Below are 12358 nucleotides of genomic sequence, written 5' to 3' on the forward strand. Positions count from 1 at the left end.
AGGTGGCCTAGCTGTAAGTCATCTCGGGCGTGCACTTATTTTACTTATTATCACTCTTTTCGAGTGGCATCATTTAAAATTTTTTTTAAGAATTAAAGCACAAAAGTAGAGGCATGACTTCATTATTTAATGCATCACTTTTATGTAAAATGCACACAACATTTCAACATTATTTAAATATATTCATTAAACATCACTATTGACAAAGAAAATTAAGTACTTAAACTATTACTCTTTAACAAGTTACGAGCTGTACAATTATCTTCATTTAAATTAAATCATTTTTAAATGCATTGAGAATCATTCACTTTTAAATGTTAATTAACTCAAATTCGAGGAGTTGCAAGTTTCAAGCTGGCTCTAAAATATTTAAATATCCAAATTATAGGTAAACACAGCTACACAACTAATGGTGACAAAGACATAATTAATTCTGGGCAGTTTATTGTGCCACAATACCTTTTGCGCCAACTTTAAAAATGAATCATAATAGATTGCAGTTGAGCGATTTTTTCTTTATACCAAGTTGCAATAAATATTAAGTGCCTGCAAGGGCACAATTAGAATGTCACTATGAATTTATCACATGAAAGAGTTCAGTTTTTTCTACACTCTGGAATGGTGATCACTTAGCTGCCTTTCGACATATCTTCGGCTATTTTGCACTTGATCTCCGAGACATCGCTGCTCATCACAACAGAGGCACCAGCTACGCCAGTGCCTTCGATTAGGTCTCCAGTAATTTGTTCTGGTTCGGATCCACATAAAGTCAGCTGAAGAAATAAATTTAATAATATACATTTTAAAATAAAAAAATTATATGCCAACCTGAAGTCCTTGAGGGGCTAAAATCACAGGCATCATTATTTCACCAGCTGATGCAACCTGAAGGAACTGCCTTCCATCGAGGAGCGTTATGAGTGGGCTTGATGTGTTTATCGAGTCATTTGTTAATCTCAGCTGGGATGACAAAAGAGGATATCTTCTATCCTCGACTCCAAAGCACTGCAATTTTGTTGTAGTTAATTTAAATTTATTTCATAAAATTTTTAATCCTTACATTTTGGCTGTTAACAGAAGAATAGTTGTCGAGCGACGCAAGAAAATTATTGGAGCACACTTGTGGCAATGACGGGGCAGGAGTCTGCGGTAGGCAAGTCATTGGCAGTTTCACTGCAGGCCGTGTAGTCGTCGCAGTTTTTGCAGCCCCTTTTGCGTTGCCATTCATAATAAATGCTTTGCAATTCGCAACCACTGGTGTTGTTGCAGACTCAATTGGCACAGCGGGTCTCTTCTGGGGCATCCTTTTCTTCTTAGGCTCGGATTTCTGCAAATAATTTTTCATTGTCAAGTTATTTAAATAGACAAAAACGGGAGAAAACTTACTGCTTGAGAATTTTTGGTCTCGTCAGTCTTTTTGGTAGCTTTCAGTTTGCAATCGTTGAGAACAGCTTTTGCCAATTCGGCCGAACTAGGAAGTTTCGAGTTACAAACAGCTTGCGACTGTGGAGTTTTCTTCTTTTTGTCAAACATCTCCACCTCAGGTATGGTGCCATCTTTAGACTGTTCGTGAGCAACAACGTGGGTGTCGTAGTTCTCTTTTTTAATAGTCCGGAAGGAACAGTATGGGCAGGAAAAGAGCAGTCCTTCATCCAAGCCAGGATGTTTTGTTTTCAAGTGGACTTTGTAGGTGCTGGACTGAATGCAAGCGTAGTTGCAGTGCGGGCATTGATACTTGGTCTGACCAGAGTGGCGCATCAGATGACGGCGCAGAGAATTATGGTCAGACGTTCGGTAGTCGCAGTAAGTGCAGGCGAATGGCTTTTCTCCCGTGTGCTGCCGCATGTGCATCTTCAAGGTAGAGCGCGATGAAGCTGAGTATCCACAGTAGTTGCACAGGTAAGGACGCAGCTTGGCATGCACAGTGTCCTTGTGCATGCGCAGCATTCGTTTGTCAGTGTACTTTCGACCGCAGATGTCGCACACACCACCATGGACTGGACGTGGTCGAGTGCCATTTGTATGAATGACCTGAAATAATGCAGAGGTTTAGTTATTTGACAAAAAGTTTTATATATTGATAAGCATAAAACAACTGATAAAAAATATAAATTACCCTGTGATTCCGGAGCTGTTTGTTAGTCTTGAATCCTTTCCCACAGACGTCGCAAAGAAAAGGTTTCTCCTCGCCATGAATTCTTTTGTGAATATTGACCAGCATGCTATGACTATTAGTCTTGAATTCACATTTGTCACAGTTGTAGAGTTCCATGTCTATGCTGTGTGATCTCCACAAGTGCATGGAGAGAACTCGCCACTGGTTGTAGTGAGATTGGCACTCGGGACAGACAAACTCGCCCTCTTCATTGCCTGGGGCTTCGTGACACTTTCTGTGATACTCGATTTTGTCGTGAGACCTCATTCTAGTGGCACAACCAGATACTGAGCAGCGATATCCAAGCTCTTTTTCTCCTAGACGAAGAGATGGATTTTGTCTCTTGAAAGCTGTGATGCCAATGCTTTTTGAGCCCTTGGGTCTGCCCTTCTTCTTAGCACACTCCTTTTCATCCTCGTCTTCTACAGTCTCTAAGTCTGAACTCTCGCAAGCATCTCCTCCTGAGCCACTGGACGTCTCTGGAGCAGCTGGATCAATTGCGACTGGAGTGGGAGTGCTGCCAATGGGCCTGACTTTGATTTTTCCAGCGTCGTCTGTGTAAACCTCAACATTAGACACGTCCTTTTTTCGTACTGATTTTGACGGCTGTCTTTTGGGTTCTTCAAGATCAGGTTTAGGACTATATGATTCTTTGAGAATCAGGGGTGCTGGTTCTGGCTGTCGCTCAACAGTGCGCACTTCTACAGATCGTTGCTGCATCGGTATGCTTGTCACAATTCGAAGACAGTTGATTATTTTTGGGGTGTCTTTCTCATCTACTCGATGGTCATGAATTAAATGAACCTGAAATTTTGTTGAAAAAAAAATTGTTTTATGCTGCAGAAATAAAACTAATAACATTACCTTAAGTGAATCTGGACTAAAGAAAATATTTGGACAGCCTGGACACCTCAGTTCTTGGTTGATTGGTTCAGACATATATTGTTGTTGTTGCTGCTGTTGCTGACTGCTTTTGTTAGACGAGTGCTCTGCTTTAATGTGCTTGTCCACACCCTCTCTGTCCATGCTTAGAAAAGGACATGAAGAGCACTTGAAACAAAATACTCTCTCGGCTGTCGTACTTTCTTGAGGAGCCGGTGGTGGCTGGACGACTTTTTTAGTCCTGGGTTTAGCTTTCTTTTTTGGCTTCTCTTGCTTAACAGGGGGCGCAGCTGGAGGCGGTGGGGGTGTCAGATTTGGGGGAGCAGTTTGTTGTGGTTGCTCTTGGGGATCTGGTTCCTTAAAGCGTGCAAACATAATGTTCATCATTGGCGATTTATCATCGGGAGTCGACAGAGGAATAAGACCATCTATTCCATCTAAACTGTCCGTCTGGGTCAAGGTGGAGACTCTCTCTGGAGTTATTAGTAGATCAACCTGACAAAAAATAATATTATGGATTCAATACTCATGAACAATAATTTACCAGCCTTACCTTCTCCAAAGATTCGTTGAGTTTTCTGGGTGGTGAAAGTTCTAGCTCTGGGTTAGACAGGTCTGAATTGAGTGCTGACAAAAGAGATGAAACTTGGCTGCTGGACATGGTTGGAAGTGGTCCTCGGGAGCTGGACAACAGCAGGGATCCAGCAACGTCGTTCTCTGCCTGCAAAGGTGATGAGGGAGGCTGGAAGATGTTCTTATCCCTTGTAGATGCGCCAATCAATTGATCTCTATCAGTCAATAAGCCACCAGATGCCTTGTGGACATCGTCGATGGGTGGCAAAGAGCTCATAGTTCCATTAAGCAACACAGGGGAAGCCAGTTTGTATCCATCGCTGAACTCGTCATGAAGCTCGTCCAACAACACCTCTGGGTCGATGGGCCCTGTCGGTGGCTCCAGATGGTTAAGGTTGGCCACTGGACGAGACAGTTCAGACATAGGCGGCAAGGAAGGTCCTGAAGACTTGACCATCACAAGGCCAGTGTCTGGGCCCTTCGGCTTCTCATCGTCAGGTGTCGAAAAGTTCACCAAGTCTTGCGACAATAGGGCCTGGAAATGATTTATTAGAATGTGATCCTTTTAAAAAGAAATTTAATCAACCTGACGCAGAATTCCATCTGAAAAAAGCATAGAGGTGACCGAGTGCGTGTCGGCCTGCGACACCAGGACGTCACTGATGTCCTCCTCACAGCCGCTGTGCAGCCCAACGTTGCTGTGACGGCGCATGGCCTTCTGGCTTGCCTCCAGAGACTCCTTGGTCACCTTCATTGTGAAGTTTACGGTCTGCGCTTTAGCTAAAACGCACCAGTGTAGCCATCAAACAATAAAAATTGCCTGTGTTTATGCGCTGTGCGGCAGGCTCGAGACTGGATGGCTGCGCATAATCTCGTTAGGGGAGGTTGGCAGAAATTGAACAGCCTGCCGACATCACGGAGGCGGTCTTTCGTAAGAGAAAGAATTACTCCAATTGTCTAATTAATTTAAGGTTGAGGGTTGTTTTTCTGATGATTTTTAGTGCTCGATGCCCGATCCTCTTTCAATCTAGTTCGGCAGAGCTTCGCTTGCGCATAGCGTTCCTCAGACGACACAAAATTTTGGCGCCAAAAGTTTAAATATTTTGCTTAAAGGATAATTTTTGTGATATTGTGAATAACATAGAACATAAATATTGATTAATTATACTTATTTTTACCAGAAATTCTAAATCCCGTTTTTTTCTCAAACATATTTTCTAATAGTTTATAATAGAATCAGTTGCATTGATATTATTTGTAGATATATTTTCTTTTTATAATAAGAGCACAATAATAATTTTTTTATGAGCATATTTTTTCTTAAAAAAGGTGTCAGAATTATCAGTTATTAGACAAACAAATAACGTCACTTTATTCGACTTTCTCTCAATATACATCACTAACAAACTATTAATTTACAACGTGATTTCCTCTTTACCTTACCAAATATAGAACCTGTGGCCGTACTTTGCAGGAGGCTGGGCTGTATCCTCAGGAAGGCCAGGGGTGGAATCAGGGTAAATTTTGGGAGGTTCAGGAGCTGGTTTCGGCCTCTTAGAGTCATGCACCTTTGGTTTGCAATAATAGCCAAACTCGGGCCGCTCGATGCCGAAGTTGTCCAAAACACACTTGTCATAAACTCCCTGAGTTTGACGGCAGCTATAATTTTTTTTTATAATAATCTTATTGTTGGTTAATAAATTAAAAAAATTACTATTGATAGTCCATGCCACAGCTAGATCTTTCCAAGCAGGTTGCATACTGCTCCAACTCCTCACGACAGGCCTTCTTCATTTTCCTAAAAAAATCCAAAGCGCAGCTTGTGACCGCCTTGCCCTCTTCGATGCACTTTCTTGGGTCTTTTAGTTCAGTGCGGCAGAGAATGAATTCCTGCAATAAATAATTTAATTAAAATTTCGCTCAAAATTCAAAAGCAAGAAATTAATGTTCACATTGTTTTGGCTCTCGCAGTGTTTTCCAAGTTGGAAAGCACCGGCACGAAGGATGGAGCTGCTCAGGTTGACCTCTTGTACGTCGAGCTCCTTCTCCGTAGGCAGTGAGAAATTGTTTGTGACCACCATGGTTTGCTGCCAATTTTAATGCCTCTCCGACAGGAAATATTTTTTGTTCCCGTCGATCGTCGTTTTGCAGGACAACCAGACAAAAATGAAAAATTTCAGGCACCCACTGCAGTTGATAGCAGCTGAGCGACTAAAGATGGAGGACACGATGGAAACGAAATTTCGACCAATGAAAACGCTCAGATTTTTAATGGGAGCTTCTCATTGGTCCAAATTACTACGCATTTCAATCCACCCCATCCAGGCATTAAAATATTTTGGCTGTGCAGGAACTGCCAAGCCGTCGCCTCTCAAGTTTCACTTGACAATTTTTGCTAGTTTATGAATTTTTGTGTTTCTGCAAACAAACTTTTAAAATGAGCTCAGGCTTTGTAACTGAAAGTGAAGTTGAGGAGCAAAAGAAGAAGAGACAAGAGGAATGGGAACGTGTTCGAAAACCTGATGATCCTAAAGGTGACTATCGTGTGCAATTAAAAACAATGTGGAATTTGGAATTATTTGGTTACAACTCAATACTCATGATATTTGCAGAGGCTCCAGAGGAAGCCTACGACCCTAGGTGTCTCTTTGAACGATTGCAAGAGCAAAAAATGAAGAAGGACATGGAATTTGAGGAGGCACACAAATTGAGTATGTTTACAACCTTTTTTGTTTTCATTTTTATAAATTGTTTAATTTTAAATAAATAACCAATATCATTGTTTACATAGAAAATATGATCAAGGGTTTGGATGACGATGAAATCAACTTTCTTGATCAAGTCGACAAAGGCAAAATTGAGGCCGAGAAAAGGAAAAATTTGGAGGAGGAGCAAGCCATTGCCGAGTACAGAAACGCAGTGTCCAGCCTGCAAGATGACAGCCTGCAGGCGAGAATCAATTTGGAAGTTATCAAAAAACCTGTAACAGGCAGCAGTAGCACCACTTCAGCCAAACTTTCTCAGCACAAGCTATTAGCTGGAGCCGTCAAAAGAAAGTCGAGTGATATGTCCAACTCGGCCGAAACTCAGACTGGAGCAAAGCGAAAGCATTCCGAGACTGAAGGTTAGTCTACTCGATTTAATTTATTTTCTACCATAAATTATTTTTGTTTTATCCACAGAAACGTTGCCTACACCTGTGATGACTTGCATTGGAATCCTTCCTGGGATTGGAAATTACCACGATTCCAGTGACAGCGAGCACAGCTCTAATACAGATGAAGAGTTAAGTAGCGGCCACGGGTATGACCTTTGTGGCAGAAAATTATCTACTAAGTCTCATAACAAGCTTAAAGTTGACAAGTAACCCGGCCGCATCTCCTATTCAAATTCAACTGTAATATTGCTATCCACACTCATCAATTCCATTTTTTTTTTTAATTTATACCACTTTTTGAAATAATGGTCATAGCAAATAAAATGCATGATATTTGATTTATTGCGTGTGATTTTATTTTCACGCTGGTCCCTTTTTTAGCTCTTAAGAGTCGGCGATGGTCACCTCAACCTCCACACCAGGTTCAATGCTGATTGAGGTCTACAAGAAGAGTTAAAGAAAATTAACCTGTTAGAAAATGGAATGCATGAATCATTTAAGACGGTTCAAGTACTGATTATTTTGAAAAATGTCATTTTAAAGAATCAACATAAAATTATATGAATTGGCCAGAAACTTCTTAATTCAGCCCGATTAAAAATAAGTTGAACGTTATCTGAAGATTTAGGATTATTATTTGTCTGTAAATATCAAATAAATTTTTTTATAAGAACTTTCAAAAATTATCAATTTCCTGTCAGCATAAAATTATCAATAGTTTGATGAAAAGGATACAATCTGCCTGACGATCTCCGAAGAGCTGTGCAGATCAATCACGCGCTTGTGGATCCTCATCTGGAATCGGTCCCAGGTCTTTGAACCTTCACCACAAGGAGTCTTACGGGTGGTGATACGAAGAGTCTTTGTTGGCATGCGAACTGGACCCTTGATCCGCAGCTGCTGCTTCTTGGCTCCGCCAATCAGATCAGCGCACACTATAAAATAGGATTTGAAAAAAAATTATATTTGAGCCATTTAGCTATTGAAAAAGAAAAACAAAGTAAGCTGTTAAAATTAAAATTTTGCCAAGATCCACTGTAAATCTTTTTAAGCATAAATTTGCCATTTTATTGAGATTTATACAATAAAAAAAAATAGCCACTGACTACATAAGATAATGGTGCTAGAAAATTAATTACATCGTAACTCATTGTTTATTATTTAGGTTCACACAAACAAAGAAAATGTCACTAAATGAGATTAACACGTTCCAATTCACATCAGTTTGTGAGGCTTTTTAACAGCCCTCAGGTAGGGATTGTCAATAGGATCCTCAGAGAACGAAGCTTCTCTTGCCGGCTCCCTGGCAGCCTCTCTTGGTTGTTCCACTTGGTCCATTCCAGGACTGGAAGGAGGCGTGGAATCTTCTCCGTCCGAGTCTTTATCTGTGGTTTTACTGACGTTGGGATCTTCCCTCTTGACCCTTTTTACCGAAGGCTGCGGCTCCAACTCCTCATCCTCTTCGTCGAACACCTGATCCTTGGGCACTAGGGCGTCCAAGTAGGGTTGCGCCTGGGGTTTGCAGGCGACTAATGGGAAGATGTTGACGTCGTCTGTCATGAAGAGACTCTGCGTATCTCCAGTCTTGGCCACAAACTTGGTCAGGGCCCTTTCGATGTCCCTCTTTTGAGCGGCTGCTTTTTCTCTCAGCGCCTCGTATTCAGTCACTGGCTGTTTGTGGGTGGGGGTGCGGATGTACGCATGGGGGTCGGGAAAAGCAGGCAAGTGGTCCGGAATGTGAGACGGATGTTGCAGTTTGGTGCCTGCCTGCAGGATGGTTATTGGTTTGGGCGGCGCGGCGTTAGACAGGGCAGGAAGTACGAGTCTTTGCTGTCGACGAGCATACTTCTCAACACCTCGAAGGTCAATGCCGAGGTCGGCAAAAGTCATCACCAGGTCACCCGCAACTGGCTGCACTCGGCCAGCCAACTCGCAATAATTACGACTGGTGTTTCCAGTGGAGATGAGGAAGCTGCTGAGGATCTCTAGCAGTGTTTCGAACGCCACCTTTTCCACACTGTCGAAGCCAGCCTCGGTGAGAATGGCGCCCAGGCTGACGCTGAGAACTATTCTGTGCTCAGCCATTGCTGAACTTTCTCTTTGCCGAACGTTAATGCAGAGGCAGTTTAGGCTGCGAACAGCAAAATCTCAGCGTCAGCATGAGCTCCACAACAACGGTATTTCATTCAATTTCAGTGACTGCATAAGATATATACAAAAACACAAAGTGCATTAATTCCATTTAATTTTGAAAGCTTTAGCTCAGAATATACGTGTTTTACTTCAAATAATAATATAACACTGGCAAACTTGGCATTTCTTATTATTGAGAAAGTAATTGAAATTATTTTATATTTTTTTTTCAACCATATACAAAAATACAGTGGCACTTAATAAAGCAAAATATGTGCATAACATATGGATGGATTTATATCAAGAAGTGACATTTTGGCAATTATTATATGTAAAAATATTAAGTACATACATACGAATTATGTAAGAATTATACATGATTTACGTACTATGCTAATGGTAGATTAAATCTAAACAACTTGCAATATAAAATTTATACCTTTCTCCAGGCTCCTGACGTTCCTAGAGGTCAGAGTGATGCGGATGCGATGGATGGTCGCGGTCTCGGTCGCAGTTGGTTTTTCAGAGTCACCTCCCTTCGCGTAAGACTGAAAGCAAAGAAAATGAGCGTTCTCGCAAAATAATAACAAACTAAAAAAAAATTAGAGAATGTAGCCGCTAAGGGCATGTTTGTTAATCGCAATCGGCAAAAAATAAGCATGGTTGCTCTCTATTATAAAAAGGTTTTTTTTATCTAAAAGAGAGGGAAATCGAATTCCAAAATCAAATATAATTCTTTGATAGCTATTTCTGATTCTCACCATGGTGTTAGAAATTTGCCCGGTCGAGATAATCGAGTAGGATCAGTGCTGAACCAGGCAGCAAAACTGGCGCACGTGTGCCACGGGTAACCAAAATTGATGCTAATAGCGGCGGAAGCGGAAAAGCGCCGGTGCCATGTTGCCCGAAACAGTTCTGCAACCTAAGAAAATGAGCCATTGCAATTTTGCATTATACCAACAAAATAGAAACAAAACATAAACATTAAAAAGTTTTAGTGCGGATTTGCGGAATCCATTTAAAACGCCGCATATTAGAGGTTCAGACAGACTCAGAGTTCAGACTTGCTTGTTGCTGGAAGTAAGAAGTTTATAGCTTGTTAAATCTTTGGATTTATGTAGAACGAAAATATTTAATTTTAAATTGCAGACAATTTCACGATGTCGGACGCTTGGGAAGAAATTCAAGCCATCAAAAACAAGAGGATGAATCTCCGTGAAAAATTGCAAAAGAGGAAGAAGGAGATGCAGAATATTCTAAATTCATCGATATCATTTGGTAAAAATTTATCTTATTTATTTTCATAAAGATGAGAAGATCACAAATTTATTCTTTTTTCTCCTAAATTTTTGACATTTTAATAATTATGTACAATATTATGTATGCAGATGAAAAGCAGCCGGCAGAAAAAGCTGAAAAATGCGCAACAAGCTCCTCTGAAGTGGATGATGCTTTGAAGACTGACTCAGTGGTTGAGGATAACCTCTTGAGCTACTTAAGTGATGTAGCGATACAACTCCCGGTGAACCATGACCAGATCGCCCAAACAATTAGCCAAAATTTGTCCAAGAAGGTTACACTTGAGGTTATTTCAAATCTGCTGCAAAAGTTTGCTGCACAAAATCTCATCAGGTATTTTTATTTGGAGTCTAATCAATTTTAAAATTCAACCAAATAATATGTTGCAGCATTAATGAAACCAAAAAAGAAAACACTGTGATTTTCCAACTGGTATCCGTTGAGCACGCAAAACTCTTGGCAATGACGAATGAGCACAAGTCCAGAAAGAGAAAAATCAAAGATGTCGTGGAGCCCGTCCAGGAACTTTTAGATGACAGTAAAGAAAAGGAGGACAAAAGATCCAAAAAGCCTCCCAATGATAATGACATTATGGTAAAAAAAAATCTTGATATTTTTCCTAAAAAGCAAATTCATCTATTCTATTTCAGTCGCTTTTGTCAATGCCGTCTATCAAAGAGCAAGAAAGTAAGAAGGTCGGTGAGGAAATTTTTGATTTACTCAGCAAATCGACAGCCAAAGAGCGCTCCATGGCAGAGAAGTTTAAGTCACAGGGTGGTGAGTCTGCTAATATTTAAGAGTAATTCTAATTGTATAAATAATATTTTTCCAACAGGCGCACAAGTTAAAGAGTTCTGCCCACATGGTACCAAGGCCGAATGTGCCAAAGTTACTGGCAACCAAACTTGTTTGAAGCTGCACTTCAAAAAAATATTGCAAAAGCACACTGACGAGGTCTTGGGGGATTGCTCATTCTTGAACACCTGCTTTCATATGGACACTTGCAAGTAAGGTTACTTTTTACTAGGTTCATGATACCACGGTAAATCAATATTTTTAGGTATGTCCACTACGAAGTTGACGGGGAGATAAATAGCAAAAAAGATGCTGGTCAGGAGGACATTTCGATGTTGCCAGTGAGAGAATCTGCAACTACACTCTTTCCTGCACAGTGGATTCAGTGCGACTTGAGATATTTGGACATCACCCTTTTAGGGAAGTTTGCCGTGATCATGGCCGATCCTCCTTGGGACATTCACATGGAACTGCCCTACGGCACAATGTCCGACGATGAAATGAGACAGCTAGGCATTCCACTCCTTCAGGATGAAGGCCTTATTTTTCTTTGGGTCACTGGCAGGTACAAATACAAATATAGTTTTAAAACCCGGAGGACATTATTTTTAAATCATCACAGAGCAATGGAACTTGGAAGAGACTGTCTTAAGTTATGGGGTTATGAGAGAGTCGACGAAATCATCTGGGTCAAGACCAATCAGCTGCAAAGAATAATAAGGACGGGTCGGACGGGCCACTGGCTGAACCATGGGAAAGAGCACTGCCTTGTCGGAATGAAGGGAAATCCTCCAAATTTAAATAGGGGTCTGGACAGTGATGTCATTGTGGCAGAAGTGCGTGCCACTAGTCATAAGCCCGATGAAATTTACGGCATCATCGAGAGACTTTCCCCCGGTACAAGAAAAATAGAGCTCTTTGGGAGGCCTCACAACGTCCAGCCTAATTGGTATTTTAAAATTCTTTTCACAATACGTCGAATACGTCCAATGAATTATGATTGTTTTTAACAGGATTACTCTTGGAAACCAATTGAATGGTGTCAAGCTTGTTGATCCACCACTGAAAAAGTCCTTCTACGAAAGATACCCCGATGGCAATTGTATGGGACCGCAAAAATCTAAGTGAGCAGTTAATCAACTGAAATTTGGCAATATTTTCAAAGCTAGATGAAATACGCAACAGCTAATTATTTTGTTTAGATTTAAAAATTGCTGGTCAACTTGTAAATATTTATGATATAAATAAATGAATGTACCAATTCACAAACTAACTTAACTTCATCTTTCCATTTCTTAATTGACATAACCTATATTTACAGCGATTTACAGACTAATTATTGCTGTTAAGTCTGTGGAACTATC

The 12358-nt window shown here is 40.7% G+C and overlaps 6 protein-coding genes across 8 annotated transcripts; 2 read left to right on the plus strand and 4 right to left on the minus strand.

The window, feature by feature from the left end:
* Window positions 1-106: 106 nt before the first annotated feature.
* On the minus strand, window positions 107-4656 carry LOC132202868 (zinc finger protein 335-like). 2 transcript variants are annotated; one of them, XM_059630145.1, is made up of 8 exons: window positions 4197-4656; window positions 3591-4145; window positions 3020-3532; window positions 2117-2959; window positions 1387-2031; window positions 1061-1327; window positions 829-1005; window positions 107-773 (listed from the first exon to the last, which is right to left on the minus strand). In XM_059630145.1, exons 1-8 carry the CDS (start codon window positions 4362-4364, stop codon window positions 630-632), a joined length of 3312 nt encoding a protein of 1103 aa, XP_059486128.1. In that variant the 5' UTR covers window positions 4365-4656; the 3' UTR covers window positions 107-629. The 2 variants fall into 2 exon arrangements, with proteins under 2 accessions (XP_059486128.1, XP_059486127.1); XM_059630144.1 differs by having other exon boundaries at window positions 3582-4145.
* Window positions 4657-4948: 292 nt separating this feature from the next.
* LOC132202254 (NADH dehydrogenase [ubiquinone] 1 alpha subcomplex subunit 8) lies at window positions 4949-5842 on the minus strand. The gene is made up of 3 exons (XM_059629051.1): window positions 5563-5842; window positions 5325-5500; window positions 4949-5269 (listed from the first exon to the last, which is right to left on the minus strand). The coding sequence occupies exons 1-3, from the start codon at window positions 5689-5691 to the stop codon at window positions 5050-5052; spliced, it is 525 nt and encodes a 174-aa protein (XP_059485034.1). The 5' UTR covers window positions 5692-5842; the 3' UTR covers window positions 4949-5049.
* Window positions 5843-5917: 75 nt separating this feature from the next.
* On the plus strand, window positions 5918-7267 carry LOC132202253 (PSME3-interacting protein). Of its 2 annotated transcripts, none has more exons than XM_059629049.1 (5): window positions 5918-6144; window positions 6223-6321; window positions 6402-6734; window positions 6793-6913; window positions 7149-7267. In XM_059629049.1, exons 1-5 carry the CDS (start codon window positions 6048-6050, stop codon window positions 7153-7155), a joined length of 657 nt encoding a protein of 218 aa, XP_059485032.1. In that variant the 5' UTR covers window positions 5918-6047; the 3' UTR covers window positions 7156-7267. The 2 variants fall into 2 exon arrangements, with proteins under 2 accessions (XP_059485032.1, XP_059485033.1); XM_059629050.1 differs by having other exon boundaries at window positions 6793-6895.
* LOC132202255 (small ribosomal subunit protein uS10) lies at window positions 7075-9803 on the minus strand. The gene is made up of 4 exons (XM_059629052.1): window positions 9662-9803; window positions 9340-9448; window positions 7503-7702; window positions 7075-7208 (listed from the first exon to the last, which is right to left on the minus strand). The coding sequence occupies exons 1-4, from the start codon at window positions 9662-9664 to the stop codon at window positions 7152-7154; spliced, it is 369 nt and encodes a 122-aa protein (XP_059485035.1). The 5' UTR covers window positions 9665-9803; the 3' UTR covers window positions 7075-7151.
* On the minus strand, window positions 7799-9695 carry LOC132202252 (transcription initiation factor TFIID subunit 8). The gene is made up of 3 exons (XM_059629048.1): window positions 9662-9695; window positions 9340-9448; window positions 7799-8898 (listed from the first exon to the last, which is right to left on the minus strand). Exon 3 carries the CDS (start codon window positions 8850-8852, stop codon window positions 7983-7985), a length of 870 nt encoding a protein of 289 aa, XP_059485031.1. The 5' UTR covers window positions 8853-8898; window positions 9340-9448; window positions 9662-9695; the 3' UTR covers window positions 7799-7982.
* A 46-nt stretch (window positions 9804-9849) lies between the features above and the next one.
* LOC132202251 (N6-adenosine-methyltransferase subunit METTL3) lies at window positions 9850-12272 on the plus strand. Its single transcript, XM_059629046.1, has 9 exons — window positions 9850-9980; window positions 10050-10178; window positions 10289-10532; window positions 10589-10793; window positions 10850-10976; window positions 11035-11206; window positions 11260-11559; window positions 11617-11943; window positions 12008-12272. Exons 2-9 carry the CDS (start codon window positions 10061-10063, stop codon window positions 12120-12122), a joined length of 1608 nt encoding a protein of 535 aa, XP_059485029.1. The 5' UTR covers window positions 9850-9980; window positions 10050-10060; the 3' UTR covers window positions 12123-12272.
* The last annotated feature ends 86 nt before the right edge of the window (window positions 12273-12358 follow it).

This window comes from Neocloeon triangulifer, unplaced genomic scaffold, assembly GCF_031216515.1.
Source record: "Neocloeon triangulifer isolate White Clay Creek 2 clone unplaced genomic scaffold, ASM3121651v1 ptg000015l, whole genome shotgun sequence".
Lineage (NCBI taxonomy): Eukaryota > Metazoa > Arthropoda > Insecta > Ephemeroptera > Baetidae > Neocloeon > Neocloeon triangulifer.

What these genes read in the sequence shown, in the direction of transcription:
- LOC132202251 (XM_059629046.1), top strand. Translation starts at nt 10,061, where the DNA reads ATGTCGGACGCTTGGGAAGAAATTCAAGCCATCAAAAACAAGAGGATG. An exon ending in GCTGCACAAAATCTCATCAG is followed by an intron (nt 10,533 to 10,588) that starts GTATTTTTATTT and finishes AATATGTTGCAG; the next exon opens with CATTAATGAAACCAAAAAAG. An exon ending in CACAACGTCCAGCCTAATTG is followed by an intron (nt 11,944 to 12,007) that starts GTATTTTAAAAT and finishes TGTTTTTAACAG; the next exon opens with GATTACTCTTGGAAACCAAT.
- LOC132202868 (XM_059630144.1), bottom strand. Translation starts at nt 4,364, where the DNA reads ATGAAGGTGACCAAGGAGTCTCTGGAGGCAAGCCAGAAGGCCATGCGC. An exon ending in TTAGTCCAGATTCACTTAAG is followed by an intron (nt 2,960 to 3,019) that starts GTAATGTTATTA and finishes ACAAAATTTCAG; the next exon opens with GTTCATTTAATTCATGACCA. An exon ending in TAGCCCCTCAAGGACTTCAG is followed by an intron (nt 774 to 828) that starts GTTGGCATATAA and finishes TTATTTCTTCAG; the next exon opens with CTGACTTTATGTGGATCCGA.
- LOC132202253 (XM_059629049.1), top strand. Translation starts at nt 6,048, where the DNA reads ATGAGCTCAGGCTTTGTAACTGAAAGTGAAGTTGAGGAGCAAAAGAAG. An exon ending in TGAGGAGGCACACAAATTGA is followed by an intron (nt 6,322 to 6,401) that starts GTATGTTTACAA and finishes TTGTTTACATAG; the next exon opens with AAAATATGATCAAGGGTTTG. An exon ending in AAAGCATTCCGAGACTGAAG is followed by an intron (nt 6,735 to 6,792) that starts GTTAGTCTACTC and finishes TTTTATCCACAG; the next exon opens with AAACGTTGCCTACACCTGTG.
- LOC132202252 (XM_059629048.1), bottom strand. Translation starts at nt 8,852, where the DNA reads ATGGCTGAGCACAGAATAGTTCTCAGCGTCAGCCTGGGCGCCATTCTC.
- LOC132202254 (XM_059629051.1), bottom strand. Translation starts at nt 5,691, where the DNA reads ATGGTGGTCACAAACAATTTCTCACTGCCTACGGAGAAGGAGCTCGAC. An exon ending in ACTGCGAGAGCCAAAACAAT is followed by an intron (nt 5,501 to 5,562) that starts GTGAACATTAAT and finishes TATTTATTGCAG; the next exon opens with GAATTCATTCTCTGCCGCAC. An exon ending in TGTGGCATGGACTATCAATA is followed by an intron (nt 5,270 to 5,324) that starts GTAATTTTTTTA and finishes AAAAAATTATAG; the next exon opens with CTGCCGTCAAACTCAGGGAG.
- LOC132202255 (XM_059629052.1), bottom strand. An exon ending in CGTCAGGAGCCTGGAGAAAG is followed by an intron (nt 7,703 to 9,339) that starts GTATAAATTTTA and finishes CCTATTTTATAG; the next exon opens with TGTGCGCTGATCTGATTGGC. An exon ending in CGGAGATCGTCAGGCAGATT is followed by an intron (nt 7,209 to 7,502) that starts GTATCCTTTTCA and finishes CTCTTCTTGTAG; the next exon opens with ACCTCAATCAGCATTGAACC.